The following is a 20622-nucleotide window of genomic DNA, read 5'->3' as shown; positions in this document are numbered from 1 at the left end:
ATATTCTGATATTCCTCAATATGATTGTTTACACTTTATCATTTAATATTGTATAATGATGGTTTTTTCACAGAGCAGTTGCAGATATTTCATTGATGAAGGAAAAGAGGGATACTATAGCCAAAGACTGGAAAGAGAATTCAGAGACATTCAAATTAAAATTAAGGCATAAATTTTTTAAGAATAAGACCACCCAAACCACCAAAGAAAGAGGTGGTAGTTTGGAGGTCCTTCAAGCCTATAGACCTTTCTGGAAAATGCTGTAGCAACATAAATTATTAGGCTTAATACAGGAGTCACTGGCTGAAATAACATGTCCTGCAGCATGTGGGAGGTCAGACAGGATCTGATGTCTAAGGATCTAATGTTTTTTTTTTCTGATCTTGAACATCAAGCGTTAGTATTTATAATCTTAAAATATAACTGCATACCTTTACCCATATTTGGAGTAGTTTTAGATCTTTCCAGATCTGCAACCAGCAAATGACAGATCTGACTTGTCTGTGTTATGCTTTTAAATTCCCCACATTTGTGATGCAGAAATTCAGAAAATGTAATTTGCCTTAAAACAAAAATTAAGTAATGCTAAGACCGTCTCACGCTCGGTTCCATGTTTACATACATACCAAATTGCTCAGTGACATTTTTCTGACCCAGTCATTGTTTCAGTAGCCTTTGGCAGCCTGGCTACTTTGAATCTGAAACTCTGAATAAATTATTTAGAATATCCAGCATTTTTCAGTAGCATTTTTCAGTAGCATTTTTCCTGTTTGTGATGCAGTCGTTGTCTGCTGTCCCAAAATACATCCTTTTTTCCTTTGGGGTATTCTATTTCTGGCACAAGGCACAAGTTAATACTTGGAATAGTAATAATAATGATGATGATGACAATTATAATGATGGTAATAATAATGAAAGCACTAATAATATTTAGTATCTTTTTAGGTACCTGTTAGGGCAACAAATAACCTTTATGCCCCTAGAACAGAAGTAAAACAGGAACATGTTAGCATAGCATGAAAAGAAAGAATTTGTAACATGAGAAACATATTTGCAATAAGAAATTAGTTTTACACTTTAGTTCATCCTGCATATCAGTATGGATGCAGACTGGGCTCATTTTGGTTGCAGATAAACCAGAAAAATGACCAGTTGTGAGAGGCACACAGTGAGTCCATGGGAGTAGAGTAGGACCAGTACTGAGACCCCCTAAAGGATGCATGGTCTGGGTGTTAAGTCCTCAACCAGTCGCTTCACCAGTCTGCTGACATTGAGCCCCACTATTTGGTAATATAGATATAGCCTGTCTTTAACCATTCACAAAGCACACAGCAGTAGTTGATAATTTTTAGGAGATGCTATAGTGCTGGCAGCATCCTCAGAAGTTAACTTTCCTCTTCTTTTCCTTGATGTACGGCATTCCCTTTATTGTTGAAATATCTCCAACCAGTAAAGTTGATATCTCCATAAACTGACTATTCCCTTTCTGAATGAGGGCATCTACCAGCTCTTCTTTGACAACTGGTGAATTAGTACATCTTTTATGTGCTCCTTAAGAGCACATAGATCTTTTTTTCCTGGTGTCTTTGGTCTTTTGCTGATTAAATGATGCTCCAGACTACAGTACAGGACCAAACCACTCTACTCAATTTTCTTTGAATGTCTCTCCTCCATTTGTTTAATTAAAGCACCAAAAATCAAAAGTCTTTGTGGAATTCTTCTGAATTCACCTGATGAATAAGATCATAGCTTCAACTGAAGTTAGTCTTGAAACAGCCAGCCAGTCTCCGAAGCTCTGCTCCAAGCTTCAACCAACATTACACATTCATAAAGTTCTTGAAATATTTTGCCTTTTTTTTTTTTTTCTGGGACAAATGTGATTTGCACTTCCCTCACTGTCTCAGTTAAAACAAGAGCGTTCCTCAGCTCTAAGTGTTCCCCCTCAGGAGTTCACTATTTTGATGTAGAAAGCTAGTACTTAATCTGAGTTAAACTGACATGCTGACACCGTTGCACCTTGCTTTATATATATATGCAAAAAAATTTTGATCCTTAGCAGGGGCTCTAAATTGTATTTCGTTTAGAATGTTCTTTGATTGCAAACAAAAATATTTTTTTCCCCTCAGTATTACAGAGGCTGAAAGTCTTTAGGGTGGTTGGTTTGTACTATACCAATATGTAAATGTAATGGCCAGTCTTCGCGAGCGAAGATTTGGGAAAGGTCATTAACCCTTCGAGCCTGCGCAGTGGATTTTTTAGGTGAGACACAGCGTGTGCTGAACTGAGCCCACCCTTTAATCCTGAGGTTCATCTGCCGGGGCCGAGCAAACTTGGACAGTGACAGTGAGGGTCTCAGGACGTAGGTTTGTTTAGAGTGACCTTCTCTTAGATGGATTGCCTCACAGGGCTGACGAGCTCCATCTGCCCGGGGGGCCGGGAATCGAACCCGGGTCGCAGCGGTGAGAGTCCTGCACCCTAACCACTAGACCACCAGAGGCCCCCTATACCAATATAGACATGTATATATATTTCCTTTTTTATGAGCTGTTTCTGTAGCTCTGACATCTATTGCAAGAAAGAGGACATAGATGCATTATGTTCACAGATATGTATAGAGCCAATACTTGCTTGTTTGGGACATCAAGAGCTTTAATCCTGTGATGATCATTTCCTCTGGGGATTCAGTGTGACTCCCATGGCTGGTAGGACATGCTGTCTATTAATATTGATCCCCAAGCTGCTTTATTTTTTCAGTTATACATGCAGTTTCTGAGAACTTCAGATACAGTAAGCCTAATGCAATCTTTATGTTCTTCTGTCATGTAAACTGACTTAGAGTTTTGGGGGATCACTTGGCAGCACAAGGAGCCTTCAGAAGTAACCTCAACATTTAAATTGAACCCTTAGCACATTTCAGTCTGAAGGGAGTCTGAAGCAAAAATCTCCTTCTTCATGTGCAGAAGATGATATGGTTTATTTATTGCATGAAATATGCATAGTAAAGTCATTGTTTCTTCCTGTGCTATCATCTCGTGTCTATGTTCCTAAAGCAATAGAGACATTTGCAGAGTCCCTAAATGTAACCATCTGTTTTCTCTGCTCTGACACCTCATACCCCAAAATCTGAATGCAGACCTACTCTGGCATTAGTATTATTTGAACTTATTAGTATAGGATGAGTAAACAATCTGACTTGCCCACTAGCATTGTTCTGCATGTGATGCCCAAGTCTACCAATATGTGCCAGGGGCCTCACAGTAGTGTTTCAAAATGGATAAAGGTAAAATAATTAAAGCCAAGTGCTGAAGTTATTCTGTTTCCTTTCAGTCTTCAAGAGTATAGAAGAGAATCCATGAGATGAGCAGAAGTTTTCTTTACTATTGCTACGCGAATATCCAAGAATCTGGCCCTTTATTGTTTTGATTTCCTTTTTTATTGCAGTCTTAGTGAAACAGGAAATTTTTACTAGCTTCCTGATTTAAAACCATAAATCTCTCCATTATCTCTGCATGCTAGTTTAATACTGTCAAGCCTCTTAAAAATAGAAAAAAGGCAAATTCACTGCTAGCATTTCTTATATGGTATAAACCTTATGTACAGTGTATTGGGCCTGTAGCACTAAAAGAAGGAAATGGCATTGGGAAAGTACAGATATTTTATGGGGTATGCATCAAAATTTCAAAAGAGAAAGGCAGGTAAAATGACAGGCACATCCTCCTTGATAATATTTGTATCTGAGGCTCTTTTAATGGCTTTGTACCATATGTCGACTGATATTGACCTTAACAGATATGAACAGATAAAGCTGGAAATGTGTAACTATTAACCCACACCTCAGTGGCTTGCCAAATTCTTTATTGCCCCATGATTTTAGCCCACTAGTTTTCTCTTTTAATTAAGTAACAACTGTGAAAATGTAATAAATTCTGTGCGAAACAGCTGAACATACTCCTGAACTCCAGACTCTATTGATTTCAGTCCAGTAGATCATAGCCATGGGGACAATGTGCCTGAAGGGTAACAAAGTGAACCTAGAGCTCTGTCATCTCAGTTTTGTCCCCTGATGTGACACCTTCCTGCTTCTGGGGATGCAGAGTGAGCAATTTTAGTCCAGCTGTAATCCTGTGTTTTGTTCTGTGGATCAGCAAACTGGGGTATTAGAGAAGTGCAGCAGCAGTCTCTTCCCTAGAGGTTGAGGGCATCACGTCTCTGCAGGCAGAGTGCATGATCTTGCTAGAGTACCCACCATCTGCCTGCCTACAGCTCCTGGGAACAGGAGCATTTTATTTCTCTGTTGAAACATATTATGTAAGCACACATATTTTGCACAATCTAATTTTGCACAGTGCACCGTGTCTCTTTTGGTCATTTGCATTTTCCAGCAGTGCTAATTAAATCAACACAAGGGGACTCAACTAACCAACCAGACTGTCCCAGAATATAAGAGCCTCTTAATGCACTGAGCAGCTGGTTCAGTGCTCCAAGAACCAAGTGCTGCCTTTCATGCTAAAGTACCATTCTACACAGAAGGTACCTTTGATGGCATAAAGAAATTGCTTTATTGTCTGGGCTTAGCAGTGTACAGTATTTTTGAAGGATTTATTGAATGACATTACAAAGACTTTAATTTTTTTTATTTAAAAAATCAATCCTAATTTTTGTAGCTTTTTGAGAACAAGCTAATTTGGAGCTACCTTGTCTTTTCATGCTGGGGATCTACTGTTGTTGACTGACACGGAGATATGTGTTCATGCAGGCTGTGTCCTTGCCTAGAAGGGAAGAACAGTGTTGCACTGCTTAGAAAACACTGTCAGCAGTAAGTACATGGCAATTGTTTGCTTTGTCATCTGCAAATCTCTCTGTTGTATTTGGTGTTTAGTCATTTTTTTGCTTTAATTTTATCCTGCTAGCTTCTCTCTGAAAGAAGTAGGCAGATTTTTCTTTTCATATGTGAAAAAAAGAGGAACTGTAGGAACCATACCCTTATTGGGAGTGATTCAGAGGCAGAATTAAGAGAGAGTGTCTGCCCTACCAGATTTCAGCAGCCAAAATACCCAGGCTCTGGTGGACACTTTGTCTTGACAAAATGCTTGCCAGAGACAGACCACCAAGCAAAACAGTGCAGTGTGTGACCCAGAGTAATAGTTCTCTGATCTGAAATGTTCTGGTACCTGTAGCTGAGTGCTTTTATGACAAATATTGTTGTATTTAATTAAGACCTATGTAGGGCAAACTGTTAAAGTTGTTTTAGGAGACATTTTGTAGCAAACCAGATGCGTGATGCTGCACCGGGCAACTGAGGCCTCGATAACTTAATTTTTACTTTTCACTTTGGGTATGACTCAGTCTTTTACCAAAATTTACACTGCTTTGATTGTACTTTTACTGTACATCTTCAAAACTTGCCTAGTGTGATGGATGGTGCCAGGAAACCCTTTGAATGGCTTTTATATTAAGATAGCGGATGCTATCTGTCATGCTGTTATGCTAGTATAAGTTTGTCACAATAAAAGATGCTTCACTGACAAATTAGTAATTTTTTCAACCTTACTTATTTGTACCTTCACTTGTATTTCACAAACTAATTTTTTTTGCTAGTCTTTTAATTCTTAGTATTAATTATTAACTATTATTTTAAGATTATTAATCACTTTATAAGACTGCACAAAAAAAAGAAAGATTATGTTTTAGATGTTTTCATGAAAGAAAAGGGGATTACTTATGCCTTGTTATAAGGATTTTAAACAACAAATCCTTGTTTTGTTATAGATTATATCTATATATTATGTTCTAGCTATATCTAGCATGTTAAAGAATTACCGTGTTAGTGAAATTATGTGCTATTTCCAACTTTTTGTGTACATATTATCAGAATTTATTTTATTTCTGACAGTTACCTATATAACCTTTATTTCTGACAGTCACCTGTATAACCACCTTGGATATCTTAGGGAATATGGCTTCCCCAGGAAGGGGGGGAAAAAAATAGTTAGAGTATCTAATAACCAAGCCAGGGCAAAATAAAAAACTCAATAATATATAGCCTTAGAAGTACCCTGTCAATGGAATTAACAGTAGTCTTTTGTAAAGTTCTATGTATTAAGTCTACTGCTAGTCTAGTTATTTCTCGTTTGATTTATTTTTAAGCCTGATAATGGCTTGTTCCACTAGTAGAGCAACTTTCCTTCCAGGGAACCCCAAACACCCCACAGTCTTCATGTACTCTTCTGTCTTGACTGAAATGCAGGTTTTTTGGCGTGTAACATGTATCACCACTTCAATGCTGTCCTACAGGGACTAAGTATTGCTGAAAAATAGCTGTAAAACAACTCCCCTTTTAATTTTTCTCAGTGTTTTACTCTTGTTTTGACTTGATATGAATGTCGTGAATGACACTTGATTCTGGAAAATAGCTTTTTGGGGAAAGGATACCCATTTCATAACGTGTATGTAATTCAGTCTCAGAGTTTAGCACTTATTTTGTGAACTCTGCAAAGTTCAGATTATCTATTGCAAAACTGACTTTCAAATTAACGAGTTTCATGAGTACAAAGTTTGCAAAATGCTGTTATTCTATTTATGAGTATCAGAAAGCAAGGAAGTAATGTATTATGGTAGTGAATTTTCATGGTACATTATGAGTTCAGACTGAGATGCTGCTAAGACTTTAAAGAACTGGGCTGCCATGATTCAGATACCCACCTAAATCATATTTTTAAACTATTATTAGAACTCATACAATGGTAGCCTCTGTGAGCTTGCTTCCCTCATAAATTGTGTATTGCTGGGATTCTTTTACCCAGATTAATATTTCTTTTTACAAAATGTCAGTACATAATTCACAGCCTATTAATATGGCAATATTATTTCCAGAAGTAAGGAAAATAAGACTCTATCTCAAGCAATTAAAATTGTGCAGCTATGATTTAAGTAAAATACCTTTCAAATAATTCAAGTCTGGTAAAATTATGCCACTATTCCAATTCAGTCTTTCATATTTTATTCAAAGACATGTCAGACCTCAAAGTTCCATCACAGTTGTCTTCCGCAAAGAAATTAAAATGAAAAGAGTATTAGAGAAAAAGAATATTTGTGTCCCTACTAGATTAACAGTCGTATAGATGTATTAATAGAAAAAGAGTATTAGACAGAACAGTAATTTTTCCATTAGAGGTAAGGAGATGTTGCTATTTTTACAAGGAGCTGGCTTTACCCATTGCAAAGCAAGGACAGGAGAATATTTGTCCACAGGAAGAGAAATTTGAACGTATTCCTGTAAGTTCTGCTTTTGCTTGAATAATAAAGCTTGTAACAGATTGTTTGTGAAGACCTACCCTCTATCCATGTATCTCTCAGCACAGGCTTTTAGGAGCAGGGGGAGCTCAGAGTGGACTGTGGAAGCTCTGGGTGGGGACAGCAGAAGTGACTTTCAGTACAAGTAAGATGTGCGAGGATAATTCCTGAAGAATACTCTCTGAGCGTGCCCTTCTTGCAGGTGTGCTGGGCAGCCTCCTGCTGACCCCAGGAGAGGTTGTGGGGTTTCAGTGCCAGGTGACTCACCCTTAAAACCACAGAGAATTACACTGACATAATGAAGCATAATTTGTACCCAGCCAGAATGAATGAGCCCCACATTATCACCATTATTGTGTATCACAGATTAATGCTGCATCCGAGCTTTTCCAGAGAAGCCAATTTGTGTGGGTTTTTTCTAATGAACATGCACTAACAGCACAAAGAGAGAAGCATGGGTATTTTTTGTTTTCCAAGGATATGCATTAAAAAATATTTCACTATGGTTTGATTAAAAATAAAATTCTTACATCTTTATGACATTTTTTTATCTCCTTGGTTAACTTTGTTTATTGGACATTTGTGGCTAATGTAGATTTTTCCAGAATACTAAACATCTTCCTGGAAATATATTCAACTCAAATAAAATATAAATATTTTTCTGAAGCTAAACCCACCCTTAGTAATTCTGTTCAAGTGGTTTTAGTATCTTGCAGTCAATCCCTGGTTAAACTTATTCTATGAGTTTGCATCTTTATGTGCCATCAATTTTCAAAGAGACTTTGTCTTTAGCAGAATATCAGTAAGATTTATTATTTCCCTTTTCCAACTGACTTCTTGAAGTCAGTTTCTAGAACTTTCTTTGGGAGCTGTATCTGGGACTTAGGTTATATAGCAAACATTGCCTTAGCAACTTTCAAACTATATTGTGATACCCTTTGACCAAATGAAAGGAGATTTCTGTGAGTGAGAGCATCTGAATGCCAGGTAGTATTTGACTGCTAATAAAGACTTCTGTAAATATGTACAAATTTCAAGAGAAACCTCTCCATGCAAATGTTGCTGGGTTCTATATAACTGCACAGGATGAGTGTAGTTTCTGAAATTCTCACTTTGTAAGCAAATGTATCATCTCTTACAATTTTGTGTTTGTCGAAAGCATCTGTAAAGATAATTTTTTGCCTTGTAGTAAGTCTTGTAGGAACAATTACAGTCTTTTAAATATCTCAATAGCAAATATTAACATTTGTGTGTAAGTTATCAATCAAATAATTGATAAACTGGAGTCATCTACAAACAGTTGTTTCATAATTAGCTTTACTGAATTTACAAAACTGGAGTAAAAGGCAGTTATTTCCAGACAGACTTTATAGAGAAGCAGCAGCAGTATTTGAACATCACTTTATTTATGCACCTACTGACTGGAACAATGAATAAAAGACAAGTATTCTGAAAGCAAAGCACCCTAAACTGCCCTCTCTGTTTGTTACATGAATGACAGCTGGGCTTTTTTTTTTACCGACCAAGTAAATCATGGCATTTCCCAGAAATTCCAATCTAGACCTGTGCTGAGCAGTAAATTAACTGAAGAGAACAAAACAAAGTATCTCTAAATAGCAAAGCCACAAAATGGATTTTACTGGTTAAATGTCAGGTTTTTGAGGTTAACTTGAGGTAACTTTGAGGTAACAAAGTCCATGTTGCATGCTGCCAGCAGGCTTTGGAAAGTGCTGCATCTTGCTTTGCAATGGAAGACTCCTTCTGTAGCCAAGAGGAGTGGGGATCTATATTGTAATAAAAGCTGAAGTTCAGTAATCTGAGATAAGGTACAAAATGCAGATGCGTTTGGCTCAGTTGATTCTCCTGCTGACAGTCTCCCTGAATCATTACAAACCCCCTTTTTGCTTCTAGCACAGTGCACATTTCAAACAGAGGTGTAAGGTTAGCCACAAAGCTAAGAAAATAAATGCAGGGCATCATATGCTTTCACAGTGTCCCTAAGATCAATCCACCCATGTGATGCAGTTCTCATCCTGTGGCTGCTGCAGGGTAACCTGTTTATCTGTTCCTTACTCTGACTGTGGAAGGTGGAAGGTACCAAAAAGGCAGGTGTAACACAGTGGTCAACTGAACCTAAGTTGTCCTTAGGCAGTGAAGATTCCTCCACTCCCAGCAGCAAAGTGGAAACTTTCTCCACTGTGAAGATCACAGAGTGTGCAAACCTTACCCTTTCTGCTGGTTTTAGGATAGCAGGTGGAATATATCACCCACAGAGATTAGGGAATCACATATTTGTACAAAGACATACCATCCAAATATGAATGTTCATCATGGAGAAAATCATTCATTGGCTAGATTTTATTGTTGGTTTTTTTAATACAATGTGTATATAGTACCATACCCTTGCAATTTAACCTGTAATCCCTCTAGTCCTGTATTTTAAAACTTTGAATTTAAAGTGCTAGGAGGAAGAAATCAAATAATATAGCTAAGGATAGAAGTGTGTTATAAATACAATACATGTGTATGATATGTAATAGATCAATAGGCAAACAGGTTAGTAATATAATATAATCTTTCTAAAGAAAGACTGCAAAATAGTAGGCTATGAAAGAGACCAATTTTCCATCAATAAATGAGGTCTTAGAATGTTTTTCATCGTATTTTCATCGTATATGACAACACATATAAGAACTCCAAGATGTAAATCGATATCAAATTCAAAAGCATTTACTCTTGAAATTTGTTTAGATCTCCATTAAAGGATAAAGGAATGGAATTTATTGGAGTAGCCCCAAGTATGAAAGAAATTAATTTTCTTCCTGAGGAGTCTAATTTTCTTGCATAATTCCCACTTGGTTCTCCATCACACATTATCTTACCACAGATTCCACAGTCAAGCTCATAAATCATAGCTCACCCCTGATGGTTTGAGATTTTGCAGGTAAGTCAGATGGCAGACTTGGCTGAAGGTGGTGGTGAAAGGCAGGCAGAAGTTCAAAGATTCACAGAGTTTAGTCTAGGGATAGAAAGGCTTTAAAAATAAAATGTGTGATCTTCAGCTGATGACTAGGAGTGCAATACATAACTCTTATAATTTACTAAATTTTGTTGGACTGTCTACTGCTATAGTGATTACATATTTAAGGAAGGAAGGAACTTCAGGTTGAATATGTCCATTATACTGTGATTAATGAAATGCCAACATTCATCTTTATATTACTCTGAGGACTATATAGATTTGTTGAGGATAATTTCCCTTAAATAATAGGTTTAGCTACCGGCTGTATTTTAATAATGAATCCTTATAAAATCCAGCTATGAGTTTTGATATTACTTGGAATTTTCATATTCTCTCTTAAAAGTGATTTTTCTGGTTACTGTTGCCAGTTAAAGAAACTATTAAAGTAAATCATTTTATACTGGTTCAGAGGTTTTAAATGCCTGAGATCTTTATTAATAATCAAATACTAAGATAATTCATACTTCATTTGTTTAAAAAGTGCCATTTGTACTACAAACATTAGCAATTCATATGATTAATAGTAATCATCATTTTCCGTTTAATGAATGCTTTCTTAAAGATTTTTTTTTGAAGTTTATTACAATAAAATATCACAGAACTTGCAGGGGAAAAAAGAATTCTGGTTCTCTTCTCAAGAGGATTATTTGAGGAAAGAACCTGGGGATATAGCAGTCAATTTTCTTTTATGTTTAAAATCTTTTAGGCAGGAGAGTTTTGGAGCCCTGGCTGACACGGGCTTTCTCACAACTGGGTAATACCAGTCCCTCACTGCTGCTCAAGTTTGCACTGCTGAATTTTGTGCATCTACCAGCTTTGTGGGTTTGGAGAACAGGACAGGAGGAGGGTAATTACAGGTCACCTCATATACAATGTTAGATTGTATACAAAAGAATGAAAGAATCACAGAGATGCTTATAGGTAAGTGGACATGGTGTCACTGAAATTATTGGAATGATTAAGAGAGGTTCTATAGGATAATTGCAGGTATTCTAGATCCTTATACAGCTTTTTATCTGTGATGACTAAGATTTCCTTGATATATTCCAGAAAGACTCACAGAAAAAATATTCTTGCACTCACCTTCATGGGTAAAAAACTTTATTATCTCTTCAGTGAAGAAAAGAACTAAAAAATCAATTATTCCTGATAGCTGATTTAAAGAATCCAGGTCTTAATTTAGGATACTGATTGAAAGGTCATCTGTGAATGATGAAGATAAGTTAATCTAGCACCAAATTGCATATCTTCCACTGAAGAGGTTCTGAAGAAACTTGAGCTGTTGTCAGATGTCCATGGAACCATACCATAGTATGGATATAAAGCTCCAGGTACCACCTGAGTAAATACTTGAGATGAGACTCTCCAGTAGAATAGTCCTGCTGAAGCTAGTGAAAGCCTCATCATTCAAGGCTTTTGACTTCGCCAAATATATGGCTTATATTTACAGTCAGAAATGGAAATTTGTTGAAAACAAAGGGAGATCCAAACTGATGCAGGTCAGGCAGTGGAAGAGAGGAGGTATTTTATGCTGAACGTTTATGAGCTTGTCTGCTTTCACAGGGTAACAATGCCAAGATATTACCTTTAATTTCTCCAGACACAGGTCATGTATAGATGCAAATATAGATCTAAAAGTCCTGCTTGCTTATAGGTATTTCTAACCAGGAATATTTATAGGAGCCAGGGAACTGAAATCTTTTACATTTTATTACCAGCAAATAAAATATCTAAGGCAAATTATTCTTGGCTGAGATGCAATTGACTGTACTGTTAAAAAACAATTTACCCCACCACATTTTAACAAGACAGTTCACTGAAAGGTTATGATACAAGATGAGAAAATACTAATGGGTGAATACTCAGAAGTGTTTGTTGAAAAGTTATAACCATGAAAATTTGTTAAGAGTAAGACAAATTATTTAGAACTAACACTGAGGGAACAACAAGAGGAATGTTTGTGTTTAGAATTAGTCCTTCATGGAAAATAAAATACAAGAGTAGACTCCAGCTGCAGCATCAATGGGTTACCAAATAGGAACTTACAAAATAACAGTTACAATATTTAGGGCTAGAGAAAACTATAAAACTTTATCCCTGCTATTTTCTTGGAAATGGCAGTTATCTTCTTCAGTTTTGAATCCTCTAATGAGCTCCAAAGTATTCGCCTGTGTATTCTTTATTGTATTTTTTTTGGACTTTGATTGGACTTTGATTTTATACTAGATTTTATGAAGGGGAGGAGACTTGACAGAAATGCGTTAAAACACCGTAAAAAGATATACTTTACTCATTAAATTCATAAGTATAACATGCAAACAGAGCATTTTTTAGTTCATCCAAGTATATCTAATTTTATAATATCTGGAATCAAATTCAGTCATGGGTATGAGTTTGCCATCATGATTGGTAGCTGTACCTAAACCAGACATACATTATGCAAGAGATCATTACTGAAAGTATTTAATTCACATCCTATCTTTCCCAGCTAGCAAAGCAAAGGGATTCACTGGAGTGAAATGAAACTGAAACAGTGCACAGGCCTCAATCCAGCAAAAAGAAAAAAAAAAATAGAAGCCCTGCATGGCTGCAAGTCAGTGCATGCTCCATCACACAGTTGTCAGCCTCCTCTCATGGCAGTGGCCAAAGAACCCTTTAAATTATGGTCTCTGGGTTGGGTTTCTAAAGCTTGAGCTGTATAATTCCTCTGACACACTACAGTGCTTCCTTTTGCTGTCACATGTGGTGAGCAGGATGTGGCCTTGGTGGGCTCCTTCTCTCTGAGCTCCATCTCATGAGCCACTGTGCATTTGTGCCACGGTGCCATGGGCACTCGTGGGCCCTGAGCATCATTCTGAACTGCTCTACTGTGGGCTGCCTGGGAATGACAGAAAACAAGGGGGTTAGGTTCATGTCAGGAATTTTTCAATGTCTCAACAGTTTTCAATGTACTGCAAAAAGAGAAAATAAAGGGATATTGAGTTGTATAGAAACCAAGTCAGAAACCAACTGGATTGGATGGGACCACTCAGTGGTAGTCACTGTCTGTAAAAACACTTTCTCCCTGTTTCTTTTTCTATGAACTTACGGACAATGTCATGAAGTTTCTTCTTTCCCTCCAACGTAAACCAAATGATACTATTTTCTGTCTCTTATTTTCATCCTTTTTGAGGACGTAATCCTATTATTATTACTCATTCTTTATTTATACAGTCTGTAACATAAGCTGTAATTCACTGATGCTGAATCAAGGCTGGTTTACGTACTTGCAATTCACTATAGTTTTCTTACAAAAAGTCTTATGGCCCCATAATTGCACATACAAAATGTTGTTCTGATTGTACTTTCAGGATCAAAGGATCAGGCTGCTCCAAAGCTCAAGTATTATAAATAGCACGAAAGCACATCTGGAGTCAGATGTGCTTTTAAAAAGCATCAGGTAAATCTACAAAGTTTTTTAGGGGAGAATAGCAGAATGACAGTTGGAAGGATGAACTAAAGATAAAAACTACTCTTCAGGACTCTAGAACTATTTTATTTTTTTTAAATATCCAAAAGGAAAAAGCCATTGTTATACCAGACTTAAAAAAAAAGGTAACTTATGCCCAAAGAATTGAAAAACACCAGCTAGTTCAGAAAACAGAATGACTTTTGAAGAAGAAAATTTGTCTGTAGTTCATCTGACTGCTCTTTAAAATTGACTTTGCTAATCTTACAGTATATACTCAGATATTAGGAAAAAATCATATTTTTTCCATTGTGCTTGGAAGCTGGTAAGTTTTTTTTTTTTCTCTGCACCATGTACTGGTTTTATTTCTGTTAGAAACTTGCTTTTGAATCTGCATGTAACAAATGCAGGGCTGTAGGCATCTCCTGCTGTAAATATATGATTTTGTACTCCAGTTTGGAATATGCAATGTGCCAAAAATATCAGGTGACTTTTTATGAAGTGCTTAGGAGGTTTTAGTGCATTCATTACACATGGTGAACTAAATGAACTAAATGGCTTTGTTTGAAGCAAAAGGCTGTAAATAAAAAATGCACTCTGAGAGTCAGAAATCTGTGTAGGTTCCTAAAGTTACTTACGTTATAAGTTGAGTGATTCAGGTTTGTGTCAGTGGGCAGGCTACAGCTGTTGTTCTCGAGCTGGCATTTTCTGAGGCTGCCAGAAAGCATCTGCATCACTGGGCATGTTCTGTATATTAGAGCAAGAAGAGCAAGAGCTGCAGGACCTTTACTCTCTGCAGCCGATCAGAAAGGACAGTGGATTCAGAGCATCTCTCTGCAGCCTCCTCTAGCCCTTGCCTTGCCTCCTCTGAAATCTCTCAAGAAATTAGCAGGTGTAAGGATGGTGTGGTCTGCAATCCGAGCCCACTGCTCTAAACAGTGTTAGTGGTACAAAGTAGTAGACTAAGTGGCTCAGCTGGGATCCTTGAAGAACAGAGATCCATATGGAAGTTCTCACCCTCTGGGAACTGGGCTTGCAGGTATTTCTTTTTATCTGTTATGAGCTGGGGTGCACTTTTTTTTCCCCCTTTTGATTATGAAATTTCAGTGGTTTTTTGCCTTTAGCTAAAGATGAGAGAAATTATTTATGAGCTTTTTATAAACCTGGAACAAAAGGTTTTGAAGTTATTGACAAAGAACAGCAATAATAAGATTATGGACTTGTAATTGGCAGATAAATAGGAATAACTGTAAGGAGAAATGTATTTTCATTTATAACCATTTGTGCTCTGCAGTGACTTTCAAATAATCAGGTAGGAATGTTCTATGTTCCTTTTTACAGGAAAATCTTTATATAGTCTAAGTCAGTAAGGCTTTTGGCAGAGGGTTCAATAGCAAATGCCATTTGAAAAATGTTTTAAGGTTGAATGTGTGAAGCAACAAGTTAGGGATCTATCTGCTTGCAATTTTTCATCTCGGGATTATATGTCAGAACTCAGAGTAGTAATGATTTTCTATATTTTTGTAATGTCAGAATATCAGAGAGGGAAGAAATTGAGTTATGTATAGACTTTTTCTTTATAATTATAAATGTGATCCATATTCAGTATGAAAAGAAATGAAGAGGAACTATATCAGGAGATGCTTATTAATTGTGTTGGATTAGATTTGTAGATATGCCTTTCATAGTGGAACATGATACACCAGTCATTGGCTAAACAGTAGTTTAAATTGTTTTGTCCTAAAGTTATAGTAAAAGTGGCAAATACAGCTTTTTAACTCAATTTTTTCCATATTTGCAGTTCTATGCTGAGTTGTTGTATTACTAATGACTCTTTTTGGTGGTGTAAATAAAATATGAACCCTTGTTTGTGATAACATCTCATTCAGATGTGAGGTCTATGAGAAACATTTATATGATCATTAAGTACAACCACATTTTATTCTGGTTACACATGGACTGAACATTGCAGAGACATTTTGAACCAGGATTTTTTGTTTAATAAGCAGGTGGGAAATTGGCACAAGGACATGGGAAACATAATACCCAATAATGTATTATACCTAATAATGTATTATTTAGATACATATGTAGGTAATTATATAATAACAATATGTTCAAGTTTTGGGCAGAGGAAAAATTGAAACTCTGTCTATAATCCTATATGTATTTTCTGAACTTTAAAGATGTAGCCAGTTATTTTTCATTAGCTGTTTTTAAACTTTACAGTTATCAATAGTTAATAATATAGTACCAACTTCATACCTTAACCAGAAAGCTCTTTGTGCTTCTGTCCTTCATCGTTACAGAAACATGAAGGAAAATGAGCCACAAAGACTTCACAAGTGATTCATTGCTTCCATCAAGGCAATATAATTTTAAATCATGCTTTCATTTGTCTTTTCCCTGACAGGAGGCATTGTTGATAAGGACCTTCGTCACTACCTCAATTTACGGTTCCAGAAAGGCTCGGTGGACCATGAGCTCCAGCAGATCATAAGAGACAATCTCTACCTCCGCACAGTGCCATGTAAGTAGGGTGGAGATGAACAAATCTGTTTTCTTAGTGGCAACAGGCTATCTGAATTAATGCTGCTGAGGCCATTTGCAAAGTGTGAAGAGCAGTCTTCCTGTAAATAGATTTGTGGCTTGGTTCGTGTCTTCTGCATTATTGCTGAGAAATTCAACTATGTATTGCCGAATTAATTTCTGAAGAAGTGTTTCAAAGTTGTAGTTCCCATAAACACTGGTTCTAGAATAATAATAATCTTATTTCTTCTGCAGTTCTAGAAAGCAAAACTTGAAAGAAAAAAAAAAGCAGTTTGCTTTTTTGAAATTTAAGCAGTTTGCTTAAATTGATGTCCAACAGAGGGACTTTGATCTCCCTCATATTTCACAGTATTGTAGATAATATAATACTATAATGGGATTTAGAATGCAATAGGGCAACAGAGGTAGCATGTAAACTAGGAGATTTTGTTTGTGTGTAACAGGCATTGAAATGAAAGTAAATACTGTCTTGCATACATGTTCGTCTGTTGCCGCATATGTCAATGGTATCTATATCCAAAATATTCTGAAACCTCGAGAATCGTTTTTTTCTGTTGACAGTATTCACCTATTTTGACAGTAGACATGGAATTAAGCAGAGTCACGTAAGCCATGTCCGACTGTCAGGGCCATGACTTTCAGAACAGATCTACTTGTCTGACAGGCAGTATATCATTTAAAATGGACTGAAGTTCCGTTGCTCTTCCCTCATAAAATAATTGCTTAGTAGACATAAAATGGGTCTTCTGGTTTTGGCAAAAAAAAAAGGGTGCACTTTTGAACTTAAAGGCTTGACAGAGGAATGATAGGCAGAGGAAGGTATACTGAGTAAGTGTCTGTGCTATTTATATGGTAATGAATGGATGCTCTTTGAAAGCTGAGTTGTTGTGAATGCTACTGTAGGTTTTTTCTTTCATAAGGTTAAAGAACGGAGCTTTGAAAAGATCCACCTAAAAAAAGATGTTCAAGTGTTTCCTTTTTTTTTTGGAAGTTGATGATAAAAAAAATATAAATTCTTAATTTTAGGAGTTCCATTTGCAACTGATTAGAAAGGAAGGTGGAGAAGAACATTTAAAAATTATTATCTGTATGCAGAAAATCAAAAATCAAAAACATATTTATGTGAGATTTATTATGAGTTAAGTTTGTCTGAAAATGCTGAGAAACATCACAGCTGAAGTGGAAATGCAAGTACAAATAAGTTTTGAGATTAAATCCCACTTCTAAGAATGTCTGGAAGGGTCATTAGCATAAGAGTATACTTATTATAACCCCAGTAATGCTCATTAGTGCCAGAGATCCAGGATAAAAAAAGAAGCAAAATCCAACAGTATTGCAACTACTGCACACATGTAACAGGTATTGTTGGCAATATGGGCACAAGGAGGAGTTTTTGGTGGGTTTTTTTAGATCAAGGCAATGATAAAATGTTCTGATTTGTCAAGTAAAACACAGTACTCACAGAAGCAAATTTGTCATTTAAAAAAATATCACTACAACCATGAAGACTACAGTTTGAAACCTATAAACAATATAATTAATTTTAAAAAGTTAATAATAACCGTCTGCTGTGGCTAATCCATCTTCTGTTCATTTTATGTGGTTAAATTCTTAGCTCATTATTTTATTATGTTATGGCCATATTTAACTAAGTAAAAACTACATTTTGAAGTATATTATAGTGTTGCAGATGACAACTGCTGAATTTCCAGGGAAGCTGATGTGTTCTTGGAGAGTTGAGGACTCTTCAGCAGTGGTGGTAGAAAAAAATAGTGCCTAACTGGCATTTTTTTTTCAAAATTTTCTTGAAAATCCTAGAAAAGTAATCCTTCTGAAATGTGGGTATTTTAAAATAAATAAATTATCAAATGCAGACAGGATGATATGTGATTAGCTAAAGAATTTTCCATTATCAGATAAATAAAAAGGACACCATCACATAGTTTGCAACCTAGATTTCCCCTCAACCATAATTGTGATGAAGCTTTTTTTAATCCAATTTTACTCTATCTCCAGAATTCATGTTTAGGAGGGAAAAGTTCTCAACTGATTTCTTATTTTCATATAACTTAAATAATTTTTTAATCAAAAACTTACTTTTCAAGGGTACAGGTGTTCGAAATTTTCTCCTTTGGGCATTTTTTTTTAAGGTCTGTACATAGTCTAAGAGTGCTGGTTATCTGTCCTAACACTGTACTTTACAACTGGTAGGGAAATTTCTTTAGTATGCAGTGGTAATATTTAACTGGCTATACCATTGCCCACAAGTTCAATTAATGGGTGCAGCCTAACCATGAATTTATTACAAATCTTGCAACAATTGCCAACACAGCAAAAGCAGTGCTCAATTTGGTCAAGTTCTTGTGCAGAAAAATGGAGAGAGAAAGCCAACTGCAGGCAGCATAGCCTTTATTTCTGATGACAAAGTTGTAACACAAAGAGGAGGAAAAAAATGAAAGATAGGTGGCAACCTTTTCCCTTTAAAAATGCATTTACAATCTTTCCTCTATTATAGAGGTTTAATTGCCAGTGAAACCATAAGAACCTTTATAGAGAGTACTCAACCTTGAGTTTTTACTGTGCATTGCTTTCTGTTCAGGCTGGCAGTGCAGTGGGCATGACCACTGGTTTCTCAGCCTTCTAGGTCAGACTAAGTCATTCTTTCACTTACATTAAATGAGTGAGTATTCTCTATGACACTAGGAAGCAGAGCTCTAAATCCATACCTGTTTTACATTAGAATAAGCCAATTTGAGTTAGAACAGCTGAACTTGTATATACTAGAATCTAGATAAGGTTGGGGCTTGTACCCAAGCCTGGCAATGTTCAGGGCCAGGCTGGATAAGGCCTTGAGCAACCTGGTCTAGTGGGAGGTGTTCTGCCCATGTTGGGGGGGGGGCGGTGTTTGGGAGTAGATGATCTTTAAAGTCACTTCCAACCCCTTAACATTCTATATTTCCATGATTCTAGATAAGAATTTGAGTTGTCTGTTATACAAGTGCACATCCCTGTGTGCTCCAGAGAATGGATGGGCCAGAAACACATGACATGAGGATAATGAATCAACTCTGCCTCTGGAATTTGTAGCCCCTGTGGATGGGATGAATTGGTTGGGTTTGTGATCCTTTACGTTTCTCTATTTTTACTAATGCAGTGCCCCTTTCTACTAAATTAGAAATGACCATGTAACCCCAAGAGTCAAATGTTGCCTTCCACAAGGGGTCACAGTTCTCAGTGACATACAAAATTGATTTTCCCTGCATTGCCAACAGGAATGACATACGTGTATCCCAGGGCAGGACGTGTGATTGTATTTGCAGCAGTCAAGATACAGACATTAACAAGACAGTTCTGGGGGAAAGAAAAGTTCACAATTTTCCAAATTCAGAAGACCTGGCTGAAGTTTATCTCATGCATTTTCTTCTCCTTTTTCTGCTTTGTGGGATTTTAGCAGTTTTCATTTCCTAAACTTATTCGTGAGGTTATTAAGAAGCACTAACCATTGAAGTTGTCCTACAGAAAAGTAGGCATGATAAAAATAGTAGCTGTTAAACACAGGTTAGCAGTACCTGACACTGTCCATCCAAGTCCAGGGATCTGGAGAAAGGCCATGAAATACATGTAGGACTCTGAATGCTACAGGCTGACAACAACTTAGTTATGTTGCCTCTTGTGCTTGGTAGTGCTCTTTGCAAACTGCAGTTGCCATGTGGGCAAGCAGCTTTCCAGTCCTCACTAATGTGAGAAGAGAGAGCTCTAACTCTGTGTCATTACAAGAATAAAGCTTTGAGGAGAATACATCACAGGAAAGCAGTTTGGGTAGTGACAGTCATGGTCAGACCTGTCTCCTTTGATATGTCCTTCAAGCACTTGCAAATTCCATTTCTTTAAGAGCTGGCAAAATAGTGTGTCTGTGGTTGAAAATAGAATCTCTGTATGCTTCCTTCCCAGATAGGGAATATAAAATGATAGTGGAAAACATTTTGATTAAACAGCACTTTAAAAAGTCAAACAATGACAAGCTGATTCATTAAAGTAAAAATTCATCTATTAATTTGAAGAGATGCTCATTGATATACTCTGGAATATGACCTCAAATCGACAGTAGCTCAGATGAGTTAGTCTATCCTGCTGCCTCGATGGAAGGTGCAGCCCATAAACGCATTCTTCACAGTGAAAATATGAAATAATAATAATAATAATAATAATAACAATAACAACAATAAAGTTATGGGGATGAGTATGTTTCTTTCCTAGTTTTTGCATTTAGAAAAAAATTAATGATGTAAGAATGGAGAGGAGTGGGTGT

General features: G+C 36.6%; 1 protein-coding gene across 1 annotated transcript in view; it reads left to right on the top strand.

The window, feature by feature from the left end:
* The window catches only part of LOC108506145 (membrane-associated guanylate kinase, WW and PDZ domain-containing protein 2), a 701232-nt gene that overhangs the window by 201413 nt on the left and 479197 nt on the right, over nt 1–20622 (top strand). The window contains exon 2 of the mRNA XM_017832824.1: nt 16177–16293. Coding sequence (XP_017688313.1) covers nt 16177–16293 — 117 coding nt within the window. The remainder of the gene's footprint in view (nt 1–16176; nt 16294–20622) is intronic.

Source organism: Lepidothrix coronata, unplaced genomic scaffold (assembly GCF_001604755.1).
Source record: "Lepidothrix coronata isolate B3197 unplaced genomic scaffold, Lepidothrix_coronata-1.0 Scaffold207, whole genome shotgun sequence".
NCBI lineage: Eukaryota > Metazoa > Chordata > Aves > Passeriformes > Pipridae > Lepidothrix > Lepidothrix coronata.
This window is presented reverse-complemented; position numbering and strand designations above follow the sequence as displayed.